We start from the raw sequence: 19,023 nt of genomic DNA, 5'->3' as shown, positions 1-19,023 counted from the left end.
CCAGACCCAGAAATCCAATGGGGCAAGTGTCTCTGGGGAGCACAGTGATTTAATAAATTATGGGATAAAAGAAAAAATATGTACAGGCAGTGGGGTGCAGGGAAACCTCAGATCCTCGAAGGTTGATGATTCAGTTTCTGGAGTAAAATACGGGCAGGACCCTGCCTGGCCTGCCCTCGCGCCTTGGGTGGCCACAATTCTGGACCCTCGTTACTTCCTTTCTTCCTCAGAAATCAGCTTGTTTCCTTGAGACCCTGCAGCCTCTTCCTCCCTCAAAAAGCAACAAGGAAATCCTAGATCCCATCCCTCTCCTTCTTCAAGGAACTGGAAATCCAGGATCTGGGCTCCCACCTGACCTCTCTCCCCCTCCGGAAAGCAGGAATTTAGGCTGCCAGCCCCCTCTTCCTGCAGGGCCCAGGGGTGTGGGACCCCAGCCCTCTGCTGTCCCAGGGGTCCAGGTATCTGGGGTGAAGTAGGGATGCAGCATTTGAGTCTAGATGGGCTGGGGTCTCAGCCCTCCCGCAGCTTAGGCCTCTGTAGGAGCTACATTCTCGAAAAGCAGGTTCTCATAGGTGGGCCCCTTCTCAGCGGGCACTGGGGTTGACTGTTGCAGAAGCCTAAGGATGCACTGGTGCAGGAACACATACTGGGCCTGGGGACAGAGCACGGGCAGGTGAGGGTGCGCTACTGAGCCTCGGCCTGCTTTCCTCTGGGGCCCCACCCCATCCCACCCACCCAGTGCCCGAGGATCCCCATCACCTCAGTCTGCACCATATGTGGCCGGCTTTCTCACATCTCCATCATGTAGCTGAAGGGCCCCACGAGACCCTCACTCTCCAACTGCCACAGCAGGACATCCAGGGCAATGAGGGTGCCCGAGCGGCCCACGCCAGCGCTAGGCGGGGACAAGAAGGGTCAGACCACGGGAGGGGGAGTCTCAGCTGACTGGAGGGATCTGTGTTTGGAGCACCCAGGGGTCAGGGTATTCAGTGAGACTATTCTGGAGGCTACAGTGTTAAGTGGGGGTTACTTCATTAAGTAGGAAGTAATAACAAATGACTATGCTCTGTGTTCTATCTACCTGCTAGGCCCTGTTCCAGGTGCCTTACATGCTTTTTTCACTCCTCCCACTCCTAAGAGGTAGGAACCATTAGTTGAGCGTGCTCATTTTACATACGGGGCAATGGAGGCTGAGTGAGGTGAAGTCGATTGTCCCAGGCCACTCAGCTAGTAAGTGACAGAGCTAGGGTTCATACACGGGAAGATGAGCTCCCAAGCTTGTCATTTAAAAAAAAATTTTAGGGCTTCCCTGGTGACGCAGTGGTTGAGAGTCCGCCTACCGATGCAGGGGACATGGGTTCGTGCCCCGGTCCGGGAAGATCCCACATGCCGCGGAGCGGCTGGGCCCGTGAGCCATGGCCGCTGAGCCTGCGCGGCCGAAGCCTGTGCTCTGCAGCGGAAAAGGCCACGGCAGTGAGAGGCCTGCGTGTCGCAAAAAAAAAAAAAAAAAAAAATTTTAAACATGAAAATGACCGTTTTATTTTATTTTTCATTAAAAAAATTTTTTTTTTGGCCACGCTGTGAAGCTTGTGGGATCTGGGCCCTCGACAGTGAAAGTGCTGTGTCCTAGCCACTGGACCACCAGGGAAGCCCCCAAGGAGCTGTTTTAAATGTTTCTTAAAACCTTTGGCTGCCTCTCCCTCCTGCTCTTCACCCCTCTTCCCTCCTTCTCCCCATGCATGCCTCCTCCTTTACCTCTTTTTCTTTCTTTCCCATCTCTTCACCCTTATCATCATTCTTGACCTGCATCACCGCCCCTTCACCTTCTGCCCTCCCCATCTCCTCCACCTCCTCTAGAAGTTCCTAAGGACCCAGAGAACCCTGGTTTCTGAGCCCCAAGGGGGCGGTTTCCTCACAGACAGAGGGCTCTGGCTGGTCCTCACGGGCAGTGTACAATGGGGGGGCCTCCCCCCACGGTCTGGTCCAGCCACTGCCGGAGCATCTTCCAGAAGGCCAGCAAGGGGTCTGGGGAGTGGGGGACGCCATGGTCTGGCCAGGTCACATAGTGGAACTGATGCACAGATAAAGTCTTCTGCTCTTGCATCTAGACGGAGGGGAGTTGGGGGGAGCTCAGGACCCGGGGGCTGGTTTCTGACCGGTGGGGACATCCCTGGGGCACATTGTGGTCCCTTGCGGGAGTGGCGGAAGCTTAGACTTCATGGGGAGCTCTGGGGAGGGGACTGCCTGGAATATCACGGGGGAGGAACTGAGGGTCAAGGTGGGGCTGAAGGGGTGGGATGGGGGCTTACATGCCAGAGCTTCAGATTTCGTACTGTCCAGTTCTCCATCACCTCCTCACCCACCAGGGTCACATGGGTGCAGGGCTGGGCGTCTAGAGGCCAGTAATGCTCACACTTCACCTGGGGGAAGACTGGGGCGGGTCAGAGTACAGGAGGGCCCAGAGCACCTTCCCTGGTGCCCCTCCGCAGGGTGGCTCTTGTATTCAGTGCCGGGGAATCCCCCCTGCTCTGGTGACAAGGCAGGACCCACAGGCAGCCAGGTGTAGATTCATCCCAGCCGGGAGGACTCTTCTTTCACAAGGTCCTTGAGATCAGCTTCACCCTGTAAGTGGACAAATGGGTGGACTGGGGGAGACAGGAAGGTTGGGGCTGTGGTGGAGGGAATCAGTGAGGTCTAAGTCAAGGTCTACCCTGGGATCAGTGTCTGGGGCAGGGTCACGGGCTCAGGGGTCAGCACCCAGGACCCAGGTGTCCTCTCACCTGGGCAGACTCCACGCAGTTGGTCAGCATGAGCAGTGTGGGGCTCCGCTGCCCCTACACCAGGCGCCAGAAGTCGCCCACAGTGTGGGGAAGGGGGCCCTGGACTGCAATGAACTCCCAGAGGCTCCAGAGACCCTGGTTGAGGAAAACAGGTAGGTCACATCCCGCCTCATCTGGCCCTCGTCTTCCGAGGCTCATTCAGCATCCTCCTGGCTCCCAACCGCAGCCTTACAGGGATGCAGCTGGCGTTGATGTACTCAGAGCCCGGCTCCCCAGGGAGGGGCGTCAGGGGCACATGGGACCAGTCATCTAGGGGAAGAGGCCGGCATTAGCAATGCAGGGGGGCAGGGTGGGAGACCTGGGGATAGAGGTCACGCCGACACGTCACGCTGCACACAGACAAGGGGAGCTGGGAGAGGGTCTGAGGGACCTCGGGCGGGAGGAGCCGGCCTGGGGTTTCTCAGCTCACGGGGGCAAGAGCTTTGTCCCTCACGGGTAATAAGGGGCAAGGGTCAGGCCTGGGATGTTGATAAAGTCACGGCTGAGAACAAAGTCAGCAGAGGCTCGTGACTCACAGGGCAGCACGTTTCTGTAACGGTTCTTGGCGCTGTTCTCCGGAGCTGAGGCCACCGTCTGGGACTGGCTGTGGTCCTCCAGGGCCGGCTGCTCGGGGCGAAGTGAGGGGAGGGTGCACAGATGCTGGATTTTCTCTGCCCTCCCCCAGGGATACCCGTGTTGCTCCCTCCGCCTTCCTAAGTGCCACCCCACTCACCCCTTACACCCTGGAATTCTGTAGCACCTGCAGAAATAGGACAAGTAGGACTTCCCTGGTGGGGCAGTGGTTAAGAATCTGCCTGCCAATGCAGCGGACACGGATTCGAGCCCTGGTTTGGGAAGATCCCATGTGCCATGGAGCAACTAAGCCCATGAGCCATAACTAGAAAAGGCCTGCACACAGCAACGAAGACCGAACGCAGCCAAAAATAAATAAATTTATTTTTAAAAAAAGAAAGAAAGAAATAGGACGAGTGTGTGCACCATCTCCGGGGGGGCATTTTGGAGGAAGGGCAGGAGGATGGGGACTGGAGAGGTAGGTGAGAGAGGAGGGGTCAGGGGAAAACCAAGGTGTTGCTTTAGGATTAACCCATCCAACCAACACTACAGTAAGAGTTCAGTGAGTCAAGAAGGTGGATAATCATGGCTGAGAATTTCTGTATGAGCCAACCAAGTATGTATCCCTGCTTCTGTTCAATCCCAAAGGGGTGAAAAGGTCTCCGTGGACACGTGGGGCTCAGCTCGGCTCCCTCTGTTCTCACCCGACCTGGTACTCCTCAGCAAAGCCACAGCCGCTGTCCTCGTGTTTCCTGACGTGGTCGGCAAAGTCTTCAGCCAGGACGTCCCCTGGGAAGCTGTGGGGGAAGAGGGGCACATAACCTCCTTTAACCTTGTGCGCTTGGGATAAAAGAAAAGGATTTTGTGTTTTGTTTTCTTTTTTTTACCTCCCCAGGACTTATTTATCTTATAACTGGAAGTTTGTACCTTTGATCACCTTCACCTATTTCACCCTCTGCCTCTGGTAACCACCAGTCTGTTCTGTGTATCTACGAGTTCGAGGTTTTTTTAATTTTTAAATTTCGGCCACGCCGCACAGTTTGTGGGATCTTAGTTCCCCAACCAGGGATCGAATCCGGGACCCTGGAAGTGAAAGCACTGAATCCTAACCACTGGACCCCCAGGGAATTCTCTCGAGTTTTTTTTTTAGAGTCCACACACAGGAAGTCCCCTGCATACGAAACTTCAAGTTGTGAACTTTCAAAGACGCGAATGTGCGTTCGCATGTCCAATCACACAAGGCGTGAGTGACATTGCAGCTTGCCCTCTGTCTCCTATGGCTGAGGATCCTTCAGCTCTGCCATCTCCCACCTCCTCTCCCTCCTCCAGTCAGTAACTCTTCTTTCCTGTTCACTCAGTGCCAGCCCCTGTATGCCAGCTCTTACACTGCACTACTGTACTTTTCAAGGTACTGTTCTGTAAGATTAAAAATGTTTTATTTTTTGTGTTTGCTTGTTTTAATGTATTATTTGTGTGAAAAGTATCATAAACCTATTACAGTACAGTACTATATAGCCAATTGTGTTAGTTGGGTACCTAGGCTAACTTTGTTGGACTTATGAACACAGTCTTGGAACGGAACTCATTTGTGTGTAAGGGACTTACTGTATAAGTGTTATCTCATACAGTATTTGTCTTTCTCTGTCTGACTTATCTCACTTAGCATAATGCCCTCAAGGTCCATCCATGTTGCCACAAATGGCATTACTTCATTCTTTTTTACGGCTGGATAATATTCCATTCTATATGTATATTACACCTTAAAAAATTAATTAATTTATTTCGGCTGTGTTGGGTCTTTTGTCGCTGTGCGTGGGCTTTCTCTAGCTGCAGTGAGCGGAGGCTACTCTTCATTGCGGTGCGAGGGCTCCTCATTGCAATGGCTTCTCTTGTTGCGGAGCACAGGCTCTAGGCACACGGGCTTCAGTAGTTGTGGCGCACGGGCTTGCTGCGCCACTGCGCCACCAGGGAAGCCCTATATTACACCTTCTTTATTCAGTCATCCATTGATAGACACTTAGGTTGTTTCCATATCTTGGCTATTGTGGGTAATGCTACTATGAACATGGGAGTGCAGATATCTTTTCAAGTTAGTGATGTTGTTTCTGATTCATCAATTCCATTTGTAGGTACACATCCAAAAGAATTGAAAGCAAGGTCTCAGATATTTGTACACCCATGTTCATAGCAGCATTATTCACAGTAGCTAAAAAGAGGAAGCAAACCAAGTGTCCATTGATAGATGAATGGATAAAGAAGATTTGGTCTAACCATACAATAGAATATTATTCTTCCTAAGGAAGGAAAGAAATTCTGACACATACAACAACATGGATGAACCTGGAGGGCATTATGCTGAGTGAAATGAGCCAGTCACAAGAGGACAAATAAAAGGACAAATACGGGCTTCCCTGGTGGCGCAGTGGTTGAGAGTCCACCTGCCGATGCAGGAGACACGGGTTCGTGCCCCGGTCCGGGAAGATCCCACATGCTGCGGAGTGGCTGGGCCCGTGAGCCATGGCCGCTGAGCCTGCGCGTCCGGAGCCTGTGCTCCGCAACGGGAGAAGCCACAAGAGTAAGAGGCCCGCGTACCGCAAAAACAAACAAACAAACAAACAAACAAAAAGGACAAATACGATTCCACCTGTACGAGGCAGTCATCAAATTCATACAACCAGAAAGTAGAAGGGTGGTTTCCAGGGGCTGGGAGATGGGGGAAATGGGGAGTTAGTGTTTGATGTGTACAGAGTTTCAGTTTTGCAGGATGAAGAGAGTTCTACGGGGAATCCCCTGGCGGTCCAGTGGTTAGGACTCCGCGATTTCACTGCTGAGGGTGTGGGTTCAATCTCTGGTCGGGGAACTAAGATCCCACAAGCCATGTGGCGTGACCAAAATAAATAAATAAATAAAGTTTTTTAAAAAAAGAGTTCTATGGATGGATGGTGGTGATGGTTGCACAACAACGTGAATGGACTTAATGCCACTGAACTGCACACTTAAAAATGGTTGAGGTGGTAAATTTGTTATTTGGAGGTTGTTTTTTTTTTTTTTAACCACAATCAAAATTTGTTTTGACTCAAAAAAAAGGAAAGGGTATTTCTTCTCCCACTTAGGACCACTGCCCTTCTCTGGGCCCCAATTCCCTGTGGCCCTATCTAGCTGTGGTTCTTCCCTCTCTGCTGTATCTCTCCCCTCTCCTCTTTCCCTCTTGTGTGTAAACATGCTAATCTTACTTCTGTATTAAAAAAAGAATCCTTTGACCTCCTGTGGCTCCAGCTCCAGCTCTTTGTCTCTCTTCCCCTTGTAGTATAGTGTTACATATACAATGTTATATATACAGTCTTGACTCAGTTTTGAGACCCTGGTTGGAGGCTCGTCAGTTTACCTTCTTCTTTTTTGCGTGACTGGTATTTTTGTTTGTTTGCTTGTTTTTACAGTTTTGTTTATTTATTTGGCCACGCTGCGTGGCTTGTGGGAGATACCCGACCAGCGACTGAACCCGGGCCTAGCGGTGAAAGCCTGGAATCTTGACCACTGGACCGCCAGGCACTTCCCCAGTTCTCCTTCTTGAGAAGCTGATTAAATCCACACCCTCACCACCTCCCCTTTGGGGATCCATCTGCTGGAACCCCCGCCAGGAACAGGGGACAGGCCCTGTGCATCAGAGTCCACTGAAATGATTCAAACTAAACCCGTTTGCCTTGGATTGCCCACTTCTTGCTGCAGAAACCACAGTAAAGCCTCTTCCTCAGGTGTTCCCCGACCTCCCAGCTGACCCTGGTGCTTCTCTGCATGGCCTTGCTTGGTGTAATGTGTAATCCCTCTCCTGGGATCTGTGATTGTAATGAACTATCTTTCAGTGGTGTCTGTCTCTGGATCCATTGGCCTTATCACACCTAAACAATAAGACGACCTATGAAAACACACCTTCACATTCAAACTTCTCACACTGACCGGTTTTCTCTGCTTCCTTCCCACCCTTCACCATGGCCTGGTGTCTCCACCACGACTACAGGGGAACAAGGACTTTTTTCAAAGTCCCCTATCTTATTTGCCTCCTTATCACCAATTCCAAAGGCCACCTCTCAGTGCTCAGCAGCACTTCGCACCTTTGACCGCGCCTTCCTTTCTTCCGGATCCACCCTCTTCCTGAACACCCTCTCCTGGTTTGCACCATCACCGTCTCTCTGACTGCTGCTTCTCCATCTCCTTGGTGGGGCCCTGTCCTCTGCCCATCCTAAAAGGTGGGCATCCCCAGAAGCCCATCCTCAATCCCCCCTTTCTCACTGGACACACACTTCTTATGGGGTTTGTCCATTTCCTTAGCTTCGCTTTCCATCCATTCATCTGTGATTTTTGAATCTCCATTGCCAGTCCCTACTTCTCCCCCTCCCGAGCTTCAGAGCTGTTTTCCCACCTGCCTCCTGGAATCTCCACCTGTGTGTCCTCGAGGGTCATCGCTGGGACATCCAAACACGCACGTTGAGGTTGAGGAGGGCAAGATGCTCAGCATACAGGTGGGGCCAGACTTGGAATCCAATGGGTGCAGTGATTTGTTGCAGATGCCATATAATGGACACAGGGTAAGGAGGGGAGAGGTCACAGGGTGAGTGGGGCGGGACGCTGGTCAGGACAGATTCTATGGCGAAGGAGAAACTGGACATCATCGTATTTACTCTCCCTCAAGCCCCTGCCTCTGATGGCCACGCCCTCAGTTTATGCCTCTTTCTTTTACACCAAGGCCGTCTCACCTGGTTTCGCAACATCCCTTAACTCCCTGGTCTATCTCTCCTCTATTGATCCCCGGGGATCATTCTGACATAGAGATTTGATGATGATTGACCCAACCTAAAGGGGACTCAGAGTGATGAAGACATCTGCACAAACGTTTTTCTGAACCACGGAACTCTGTATCCAACAGCCCATTCAGCGTTTTCACTCAAATGTCTGACAAGCATCCCAAAATCAGTGTGTCCACCACTGAGCTCCTGACACTTTCCCCCAAACCTGCACCCCGCATAGTCATTCTGTCTCAAGTAATGGCCATTCCAGCCTCCCTGGGGCTCAGGCTGAATTCCTTGGGTTCACTCTTGAGCCCTCTCTGAATCCCACACCATACATCCATTCTTCAACCAGGTCTGCTCTTCAAACACTCAAACGGCATCTTGAATCTGATTCCCTCTAACTGTTTGCTGCTCCAAGACATAACAGACATCTGGATTATATACAGACGTCTTCCTTTGCTTCCCTACTTTTGCCTTTGCTTCATAAAAATGTGAGACTGTGTCACAGGTCTATCGAAAACCTCCAAAAACTCCCATCTCAGGATAAAACCAAAGTCCCCACTATCATCTACAAGGCCCAACCTGATCTGATCCCACCTGGTAGCTCTCCGACCTCATTTCCTACGCCACCCCCACCCCCACCCCGCCTCATCCACTCTGCTCAGTCTCAGAGACACACCACGTTCTCCAAACACGCCAAGCCTGTGCCTGCCTCGGGGCCATCGCACTTGCTGATCCCCCTGCCTGGAATGCCTTTTCCCCAGATGGGCACAGGACTCTTGCCCTCACTTGCTTCAGGTCTGTCCTCAAATGACTTCGTCTCAGTCATCTTCTTAGTAAGGCTTCTCCTGGACACTCTATTTAAAATATTCCTCCACCCTTCTTGCCTCCACCTCTTGCTTTATTTGTCTCCAAGTAAGCATCACGTTCTTTATCATCTTGGTTTTGTTTTTTTGTGTGTTTGTTTGTTTTGGCCGCACTGCACGGCTTGCAGGATCTTAGTTCCCCGACCAGGGATTGAACCCATGCCCCCTGCAGTGGAAGCGTGGAGTCCTAACAAGTGGACCGCCAGGGAATTCCTAATCATCTTGTTTATTAATGGCTGCTTGTGCTAGAATGTAAGCTCCACAAGGGCAGGAATCTTTGTTTCAGCCAGTTTCCTCGGCACCTAGAACAGTGCCTGACACTTAACAGGGGTTCGGTGAATGGCTTTTTGGATAAATGAATGGAAGTCCCAGAACTGAGACGGAAAGAGATTCCACAGCCACCGGCCCAGGCTGCTTAGGGAGTGGGCAGCGGTGAAGGCATTGCGATCCCTGCCGCAGTGGGGATCTGAGGCTGGTGTGGGTGGGTTCCTTGGCCCTGCCCTCTGACCTATACAGTGACCAGCTGGATTTGACCTGACAGTGAGCCTTTTGAATGCTCCCCAAACCCACTCACCTGAACACCAGATCCCCGGGTGCTGGTTTCTTCTCACTCTTCTTATGCCTGGGAAAAGGACATGGGGAGTGAGGCCAGAACCACGGATCCCCATCTTTCCCCAGGCCCCCTCCCTCCTGGCACCCGATAAGCCCTGCGCCAAGTCTCACCTCCTCTTCAGGAAGAAAACCAGCAGGCCCACCAGGATGAGAAACAGAAGGGGACTGACTATGGCTCCCACGATGGCCCCTGGGGGAAGGAGGTGTGGTGGGCTGTGAGAGCCTAGGTCTGCTCTCCTGCTGTTCCATCTCCCCTACCTCTGTCCTCACCCAGACTGATCAGAGGGTCTAGAGGGTAGATTCGAGGGCAGAGAAGGGAAAGGAGAAAGCTTCTGGATAGAGCCCTACCTCCCACCCAACCTCTTCCCCTTAGGTCCTCACTTCCTGAGGAGCCTGATCCAAAGGCATCACTTTCTCAAGTGACCTGGTTGTTAAGAGAGTGACTCTTCCCCAATTTGGCCTAGACTAGTCGTTCTCAGAGAGGGCGATTTTGCCCTCCAGGTGACATCGGGCAATGTCTGGAGACACTTCTGGTTGTTACAGCTGCGATGGTGGTGCCACTGGCATCTAGTGGCTGGAGGCCGGGGATGCTGCTTACAGCAACTTACAATGCCCAGGGCAGCCTCCCCTCCCCATCAGAAAGAGTGATCCAGTCCAGGATCCAAGAGGCCCTGTCTTCTCAGAGACCCTTCTTGCTAAACCAGAGAATCCTGGACACTGGGACCCACTGAGCCCAGTTTGGAAGAGCATCCATTTATCAGTACACCGAACTCCAGTGTCTCCAGATCAGAGACCCCATCTCATAAGAGGCTTTCATTCCTAGGAAATGGTTGACAGGGCCCAGGGAGGCCCATGACCACGGTCAATGGTACATGATCAAAGATCTCCTGAGTGTGAGGTTCAAACTTCTTCAAACATCCCACTGGTGGGTGAAAAATGGTGCGGCAGTGTTGGAAAAAAAATTGGCAGTTCTTCAAAAGATTAAACACGGACTTACCATATGATCTAACAATTCCACTCCTGGGTATACACCCAAGAGAAATGAAGACATACGTCCACATGGAAACCTGCACACGAATGTTCAGAGCATTACTCGGAATAGCCAAAACGTAGAAATGGCCCAACAGACCCATCAAACAGATGGATAAACAAAATGTGGTCTATCCACACAATGAAATCTTATTTTGGCAATAAAAAGTAATGAAGCACTGATACACACCAGAACAGTGGATGAACCTTAAAAACATTATACTAAGTGAGAGAAGCCAGTCAAAGAGGACCACATACTGTGTGATTGTATTTTTAGGAAAGCTCTAAAAGAGGCACATCTATGGAGACAGAAGCAGATTAGAGATTGCCAATGGCTGGTTGGTGGGGGATTGGGGAAATTAGGGGGTGATGGCTTAAGGAGATGACTCTTCTTTATGGGTTAATGAAAATATTCTAAAATTGATGGTAATAATGGTTGCAAATACTGCAAATATACTAGAAGTCAGTGAGCTGTACACTTTCAATGGGTGAACTGTTGTATGTTATAGGAATTACAACTCAACAGAGCTGTTTAAAAGAAAGCACGAAATAAAACACAAACAAAAAGGACTCCATGGGTTGGTGAGACTGTCTCACAACAGGGTGTGAAGGGGTCTGGAGAGAATGTCATTGTATCAATAGCTCTCTGTCCCCGTGGGGCTCTGCTCACCTGTGCTCTCGGTGTGGCAGGTCACGGAGGCAGACTGGGCCCTCATTCCATCCCAGACGGTCGTGATGGTGGCTGGGTAGGACTGAGACGGCCTAAGTCCCGACACGCACACGTCTCTCCCACAAGAGGAGCTGTCCTGGAGTCCCGCTGCCTGCCCACCTCCAACTCAAAGGCCTCATAGCCTCCCAGGGGGCAGAACTAGGTGAGGGTGACTCCGTGCCCCCCCCCCCCGAGGTGCTGATACAGGAGGTGATGGTGACGGGGTCCGGGGCTGGGTGGAGGGGACAAGAGGAATCAGTAGGCTCCATCCAGGAGGGCTTTCCAACTCCCCACTCCTCACCAGTCAGGTCAGTTCTCTGAGAAATAGCTTATCCCTTCCTTCCCCTAAATCAAAATACCTCTTCGTCCCTCATTCTCTGTTGTCCCCAAATAGACATGCCCCCTTAAACTACAACTCCCATGAGCACTTGGACTCTCTGTGTCACTGCAGCTCATGAAGTCATGACCCCATGGCCTGATGGGATTTGGAGTCCACTCACCTTCATTGCTCCCATGTCTGATCTAAGTTACTACCTGGACCTTTACAGGAAAAGTTTGCTGGCCCATGACATAGTTATTTTCACCACAACTTTTAGGTTCACAGCAAAACTGAGTAGAAGGTACAGGGATTTCCCATACACCCTCTGCCCCCATCATGCATAACCTCCCCCACTGTCAACATCCCCAAAATGTACACGTTACCATTGATGAACACAATGATAATCATCCAAAGTCCATATTCCATTCCTTTTCGTGGCTGAACAATATTCCACTCTATGGATAGACGACAATTTGTTTCTCCATTCACCAGCTGATGGACATTTGGGTTTCCACCTTTTTGGCTGTTAAAAATAATGTTGCTTGAATTGTATGTTTTCAGTTGTATGTTGTATGTACGAAAACATTGTATGTTTTCAGTTCTGTGGGGCCTGCCCCCAGGAGGGGCCAAACTCTCTTTTTACAGACTCCGTGGCTATCCTCTTTCTAGCCCGCTCCAGCTGCCAACCCTGTCCACCCCTCCACCACCAGCTCACAATCCCCTTCAATCTTCCCAGGAGTTTCTCACTGTTTTTGCTGCTCAGTGGACTTCAGTCTCTCTGCTCCACGCTTTCCTCTCCTTGTGTGGTTCAAGAACTGAAGCCGTGTTCATTCACCGTCTTGAAGCAATTCCCTGCCTGCCTGCAGGTGTTTTCCCAACACCTATGGCTTCCTACAGGCAGGACCACAAGCTCTACCAATGCCGGGGACTCCAAGGGCAAACAGCCTCTTCCAGCCCTGGCCAAGCTTACACTGTGGTGAGGAGGCAGACTGGGAAGGTAACCGCAGAGTGACATGAAGTGGGCTACAATGGTGAGAGCACCGAGGAAGCATCTGTCCCTTAGTGGGAGGTGACACTGGGGCTGAGTCTTCGTACAAGAGCAGGGTTTGGTCAAGTGAAGAACTGCATTGGGAAGTCATCACAGGCAGAGGGGAGAGCCCATGTCAGGGCTAAGAGGGAGGAGAGGGCTGGGGGTAATCTGGGGGGATTTCTGTGTGGCCAGAGCACCAGGTGGAAATGGGACTGGAGGGAATGACCTTGAAGTAGGGGGTCAGGCCACCCAGTCCCAGCCTAGTCTCAATCTATAGTTAGCCTGCGGGGTTGGTGAACACGTGGAGATTGGGGAGAGGAACATTTTCTGGATAGGGCATGGAAGCTCCGTGCCCTCTCCCCACACCTTGCCCTGTGCCTGTGCTTCCATCTGGCTGTTCCTGAGTTACATTCTGTAATAAACCAGTGTTCTAGTAAGCAAAACGTTTTTCTGAGTTCTGTGAGCTGCTCTAGCAAATTAATCCAACCCGAGGAGGGGGGTCTTGGGAACCTCTGATTTATAGCCAGTTGGTCAGAACACAGGTTAACAACCTGGGCTTGTCACCGGAATCTGAAGTGGGGGTGGGGGGTAAAAGGTGGCAGTCTTGTAGGACTGAGTCCTTAACCTGTGGGATAGCGTCAGAACTGAGTTGACTTGTAGGACGCCCAGCTGGTGTTGGAGATTGGCTTGTTGGTGAGGGGAGCAAGCCCCACACTGGAACTGAGTGCAGAGTAGTAATTGTTTATCATCATGAAACACAAGGATAAACAACAAGGTCCTATTGTACAGCACAGAGAACTATATTTGACGGGGTTTTTTTTTTGTTTGCTTTTGTTATTTGGCCACATCACAGGGCATGGGGGATCTTGGTTCCCCAATCAGGGATGGAACTCACGCCCCCTGCATTTTAAGTGAGGAGTCTTAACCACTGGACCACCAGGGAAGTCCCTGGAGAACTATATTCAGTATCCTAGGATAAACCATAATGAAAAAGAATATTTAAAAAATAATGTTTGTATATGTATAACTGAATCACTTTGCTGTACAGCAGAAATTAACACATTGTAAATCAACTATACTTCAATTTTAAAAAAATTAAAAGAAAAAAAACCACTGAAAACAACCCAAATGATTGGAAACACCAACATTTAGAGATGAATTATGGGGAATTCTCTTGCAGTCCAGTGGTTAGGACCCTGCACTTTCATGCCGAGGGCACGGCTTCAATCCCTGGTCGGGGATCCTGCAAGCCACGCGGCGCAGGAAAAAAAAAAAAAAAAAGTGAATTATGCTAGTGGTTTCCTTGGGCTGGAGGGGATGGGTGATTTGTAAAAGGCACGGGGTCTCTTCTGGGGGTGATGAAAATGCTCTAAGACTGATTGTGGTGATAGCTGCAAAACTGTGAAAATACTAAAAACCACATGCACACTTTGAGTGGGCAGTTGGTGGTATATGAAGAGTATCTCAATAAAGCTGCGATCATAACGTCGTTTTCAGGAATTGGATATAAATGCCTTCAAACAGAACATGGTCACAGTATAGTGATTACAGACAACAATGCTGTATCATGAATTTCAAAGTTGCTGAAAGACTAAATCTTAATTGGTCCCACCACAAAAAAAAAAAATAGGTGTTATGTGATGCCATAGAGATGTTAGCTAACATTACCAGGGTAATAATCATACTGTGACATACCAATGTATCAAATCAACACCAGTACACCTTAAAGGTACACAATGTTTTATATCAACTATATCTCAATTTAACAAAACAGAATATGGGCTTTAGACAGATGGAGGCTGGAAATATTGCTCCTTTAGCACGTTTCCCTGGGGTGGAAGGTTGTTCTGGGGGGCCCTTTAGGAAGGGAGAGGGTGCTCACTTCATTTACCCACCAGTTAGTCTGTCATGAGTCTCCCACCCTTAACGGCTGACAGAGTGATGAGGACCTTGGCAGTGTAAGAGGTGGTCATGACCACCAAGTGGGTGTGGGGCTGAAGGAAGGCATCTCAGGCCAACGTGGCATCTGAGATTGTGAAGAGCAGGGCACCCCCACCCAGAACACCTGCCTCCTCTGGCCTGAGGCCTTCCTCTATGGTGAGTGGGGATCCTGGCCTGAAGGTGAGGCAGGGACTAGAAACCAACAGTGGGCTCTGGAGGTCCCTAAAAACACATCATGGATAAGTCTGCTCTCTGATATGAGTCCCTAAAAAACCACATCATGGGTGTATAAGTTCCCTCTCTGTTATAAGAGTCCCTAAAAGCATATCATGTTTGTAGAAGTCCTCTCTCTGCTGTAAGAGTCCCTAAAAATCACATCATGAATGTAGATGTTTCCTCTCTGCTGTAAGAGTCCCCAAAAGTACATCATGGATGCAGAAGTCTCCTCTCTGCTCTAAGAATCCCTAAAAATCATATCATGGATGTAGAAGTCTCCTCTCTGCTGTAAGAGTCCCTAAAAGCACATCATGTCTGTAGAAATTGAGCAGGGTTTGGAGAGCAGCTCTGACTGCTTTCTGTCCTCACATGTAGAACCTGAGGCCCAGAGAGGAGCAGTGGGCTATCAAGGTCACAGCCAGGATGAGGGCCATACCCAGGTTCTTTCTTATTTAGTACTCTATTCCCACCGTGTTGCTACCTACCCCTTCCTCCAAGTCTCTTCTTGAGTTTCCTCATCTCCTCAACCCTCTCCTCTCCTGGTACTGTATGTGACTGTCGTCAGTTGAACTGTGGCCCCCAAAGAGATATGCCCAAGTCCTAAGCCCCAGCACCTATGGATGTGATGTTAGTTAGGAATAGGGTCTTTGGAAATGTAATTAGGGATCTTGAGATGAGATCATCCTGGATTTAGGGTGGGCCCTAAATCCAACAACGGGTGTCCTCAGGAGAGGACAGACTCACAGAGGGAGAACACCATGTGAATGTGGCCGGGGCCACCAGGAGCTGGAAGAGGCAGGAAGGACCCTCCCCTAGAGCTTTGGAGGGAGGGCACCCCTACCAACACAATGATTTTGGACTTTTGGCCTCCAGAACTGTGAGAGATTAAATCTGTTGTTTTAAGTCACCCAGTTTATGGTAATTTGTGACAGCAGCCACAGGAAACTAATACATTGACCAAGCTGTCTCCTCCTGGCCTCAAATCTGTAAAATCCTCATCTGTACAATGAGCATAATGAATCCCTACCACCATCAAAGGGCCTGGGGTGGGGGGCGGTTGGTTATTCCATATCCCCTAAGTCCTGGGCACCAGGACTGGTCCACAGGAGTCTGCTGTGGGTATAGTTAAAAACATTGCGTTGTACATGTGAAAACGTGTTCCAAGGGTAGATCTCACAGCAAGTGTTCAATGCACAACACTGTGAATGTACTTAAGGTCACTAAGTCATACACTTAAAAGTGGTTAAAATGGTAAATTTTGTGGGAGGAAAAAAAAAGGAAAACGAACCACTTGCTGTTATTGTGATCACCCCTCCCTTCCCACCCCTCCCCAAATAATGGAGATGTCACCATTGCAACACCCACTTTACTTAGGCAACAGAAAAACAGATCAGGGCCAGAAACAGTTCTGTGTCTCCAGATAGACTGGCACCGGCAGATGGGAGTCTGGGGGACTGGCTCTCACCCCCAAGGGTGTTTCTCTGGCCTCACTGATCTTGGGGGCCCAGGTCCTTGAGGGAGGAGGGGGGTGGACATCTGCCTGCCTCAGCCCCTGGTCAGTTGGACTTGAGCCTGGGGCTCTGGAAGGCCGACAGGGCGATGAGGACCTGGGCACCATAATAAGTGGCCATGACCACCAGGTGGGCATGGGGCAGGGGATGGACGAAGAGGTTCCAGGCCAGCACGGCATCTGAAAGCGTGAAGAGCAGGGCGCCCCAGCAGGTACTCCCGCCCCTGGCCAAGCCACGCCACAGCATAATGGCCAGGACCAGGGAGTAAGCCGTCAGGGGCAGGACCATGTCAGGCGGGAGGTGCCAAAGCAGGAGGCCATAATATGGGATGGAAGCCAGGAGAATAGGCAGCAGGAGGCCAGGCTTCAGGGGAGTGAGGCCGAAGGCCCAGAGGTAGAGCAGGTGGGCCACGGCGAAGGCAGCCATGCCTGGAGGAGACAGGGGTGGGTGCGCCTGCTGAGACCCCTGCTTCCCAGCATCACCTCGTTGCCCTCAGAGCCTGAGAAAAAGGGCCTTCCCCAAGCACCAGCTCCCACCCTGGCCACACCACCCCATCTGCCAGGATTACAACGCTGGCCTCCTTGGTGGTCCTCTTTCCTCCTGCTCTTGGCGCCAGAATGACCTAAAAACGCACACTGCATCCCATCCTCACCCTGCTCAGAACTGTCCACTGACTGACACCCCATCTTGCTCAGCCCCTAGTCGGCTTCACCCAGCAGGCACACCCACCCCAGGGCTTCTGCACTTGCTGCCCCTCTGCCCGGAAGGGCCTTCCCTGGAAGGGCACCGGGCTGGTACCCTGCACCCGCTTCAAGACTTTACCTTCTCGGCGAGGCTGTCCTCGACCAGCGTACTCAGGACTGTGACCTCTGGACACTCCCACAGCCTCAGGTAATGCTGCCCGCGCCCTCATGGAAGGAGAGCTCCTCGGGGCCCAAGGTTTGGGTATGTCCCCCTCACTGCCGTCCATTTCCCAGTTGCCTTTACACGCCAACTGGCTCAAGCACTTGGCAGGGGCTCTGTTGGGGAGTCGCCCCCTGCACCCCGGACACCCCCCCCCCGGGGGTCCAGAAGGGACAACGCAACACAGCCCCTCTCACCATGGAGGAAGGCCTCAGGCCAGACGAGGCAGGAGTCCCCCACAGCTGAGCACAGAAGGGCCCCCTGCAGGAGCAAGCTGTAGCTCCCGCCGGGGTACACGGTCCACAGGAGCACCACCAGGTAGAGGATGGGCAGGCACTTGATCAGGGCACCGACCCAGGGCGGCTGGTTCTCAGGGCTCCAGAGGAGAAAGTAGACGGCACAGGTGAGGAAGAACGGGCTCAGCCACCTGCCCACATGCGGCTGCTTCGGGGGACAAAGGGGCCGCTGAGCCACTGGAACTCAGCCCAGCCCCCAGGCCCTGGGACCAGGCTCCAGAACCCTCCTGGCTTTGGTCTCAGCCAGTTCCCAGCCTTTGGGGGTCAGGCCCCACATGGCCAGGAGTTGGGAGTCAGGGCTTCCATCCCGCCCCCACCCAGGGACGCCAGCCATGCTGTCCAGGGTAGGGGGGCAGCTGCACAGGAACCAGGACATCCAACCCCACAGAACCCAGCCCCCCAATTCTTCCAGGTCATGTGGGTTCCCAGGAGCCCAGGCCCAGCTCCCACCCCACACTCCGTGGCTCTCACTTGAGCTGAAAAGCGAGGTTTTCCAGGCAGCCCCTCTTCCCGGGTGTCCATGTCAACGTGTGACCCACCCAAAGTGGCCTGCATGTGGGCACCGGTGGCTTTGGGGGTGGAGGGGATGGCGTGTGGTTACACGTTAACCCGAGGAGCGTCCTGTGGACTCTGGGACTGATAACAGGGCCCAGGGAGGTGCTGCCCCCACCCTGGGGATGGCCCTGCCTGGCACCTGCTGATAAGGTGCCCACTGGGACCCAGGGGTCTCTCCTCCTCCACAGCCCCCTTCCCCTGGCTTCGTCTCTTGCCTAGGGAGCCATGGCTGCCAACGCCCCTCCCACTGTGCTGTGCCTGGCAGGTCAGAAGGGAATGGGGTGCGGAATTTCAATGCCCTCCCCTCCATGAGCTGGGGGGAAGGGCAGGGGACCAGAGCCCAGGGACAGGTCGGGAGACTCCCTCCTCCCCTCGCCGTCCTCGGCCCTGGCCTTCCCTCAGGAGTGCCCACCACAAACGCCTGCTGAACCAACAGGAAGGAGCTGAACCAGGAGGCCGTGCCAGCCCTCAGCTCCAGGGAAGGCTTCCCGCACATGTCCACCAGCGCACCTGGTATGTTCTTTACCTTTCCGTTGGAAGACATGGACCCGCTGGGCGCCCACCTGTCTGGCTTGGTTGGCTGCCCCCAACTACCACTGCTCCACCAAGGGGAAAGGGTTCAGGGGACATGGCTTCTGCAACACGCTGGGCAGGTGAGGGGGTGCTGGGAAGGGGGCTGGTTAGAAGCCCACTCACCACACCTCCCAGAGCCTGCGCGTGTGGACAGGGGACGGCTCGCTGGGACCGAGACCCACGTGAGGCCGGGTAGTGTTCAGCTCCTCCAGGAAACGCTTAGCAGTCTCAGCAGAAGTTACCCCACAGCAGAGCCTGGAGGTTGAGGACCCTAATTCCATGCTCCA

The 19,023-nt window shown here is 52.2% G+C and overlaps 2 protein-coding genes across 4 annotated transcripts; both read right to left on the bottom strand.

The window, feature by feature from the left end:
• Nucleotides 1–31: 31 nt before the first annotated feature.
• On the bottom strand, nucleotides 32–11,345 carry PTPRH (protein tyrosine phosphatase receptor type H). Its single transcript, XM_067719231.1, has 8 exons — nucleotides 10,652–11,345; nucleotides 9,766–9,844; nucleotides 9,617–9,664; nucleotides 4,097–4,189; nucleotides 3,356–3,443; nucleotides 2,310–2,420; nucleotides 760–1,482; nucleotides 32–652 (listed from the first exon to the last, which is right to left on the bottom strand). Exons 1-7 carry the CDS (start codon nucleotides 10,785–10,787, stop codon nucleotides 1,282–1,284), a joined length of 756 nt encoding a protein of 251 aa, XP_067575332.1. The 5' UTR covers nucleotides 10,788–11,345; the 3' UTR covers nucleotides 32–652; nucleotides 760–1,281.
• Nucleotides 11,346–16,250: 4,905 nt separating this feature from the next.
• On the bottom strand, nucleotides 16,251–18,988 carry TMEM86B (transmembrane protein 86B). Of its 3 annotated transcripts, none has more exons than XM_067719241.1 (4): nucleotides 18,860–18,988; nucleotides 18,080–18,177; nucleotides 17,510–17,756; nucleotides 16,251–16,837 (listed from the first exon to the last, which is right to left on the bottom strand). In XM_067719241.1, the coding sequence occupies exons 2-4, from the start codon at nucleotides 18,161–18,163 to the stop codon at nucleotides 16,455–16,457; spliced, it is 714 nt and encodes a 237-aa protein (XP_067575342.1). In that variant the 5' UTR covers nucleotides 18,164–18,177; nucleotides 18,860–18,988; the 3' UTR covers nucleotides 16,251–16,454. The 3 variants fall into 3 exon arrangements, with proteins under 3 accessions (XP_067575342.1, XP_067575344.1, XP_067575343.1); XM_067719243.1 differs by having other exon boundaries at nucleotides 17,510–17,753; XM_067719242.1 differs by lacking the exon at nucleotides 18,860–18,988 and having other exon boundaries at nucleotides 17,510–17,753; nucleotides 18,080–18,856.
• Between the last annotated feature and the right edge of the window lie 35 nt (nucleotides 18,989–19,023).

This window comes from Pseudorca crassidens, chromosome 20 (genome assembly GCF_039906515.1).
Source record: "Pseudorca crassidens isolate mPseCra1 chromosome 20, mPseCra1.hap1, whole genome shotgun sequence".
Lineage (NCBI taxonomy): Eukaryota > Metazoa > Chordata > Mammalia > Artiodactyla > Delphinidae > Pseudorca > Pseudorca crassidens.
Note: the sequence above shows the minus strand (reverse complement) of the source record. Positions and strands in the feature narration are given on the sequence as shown.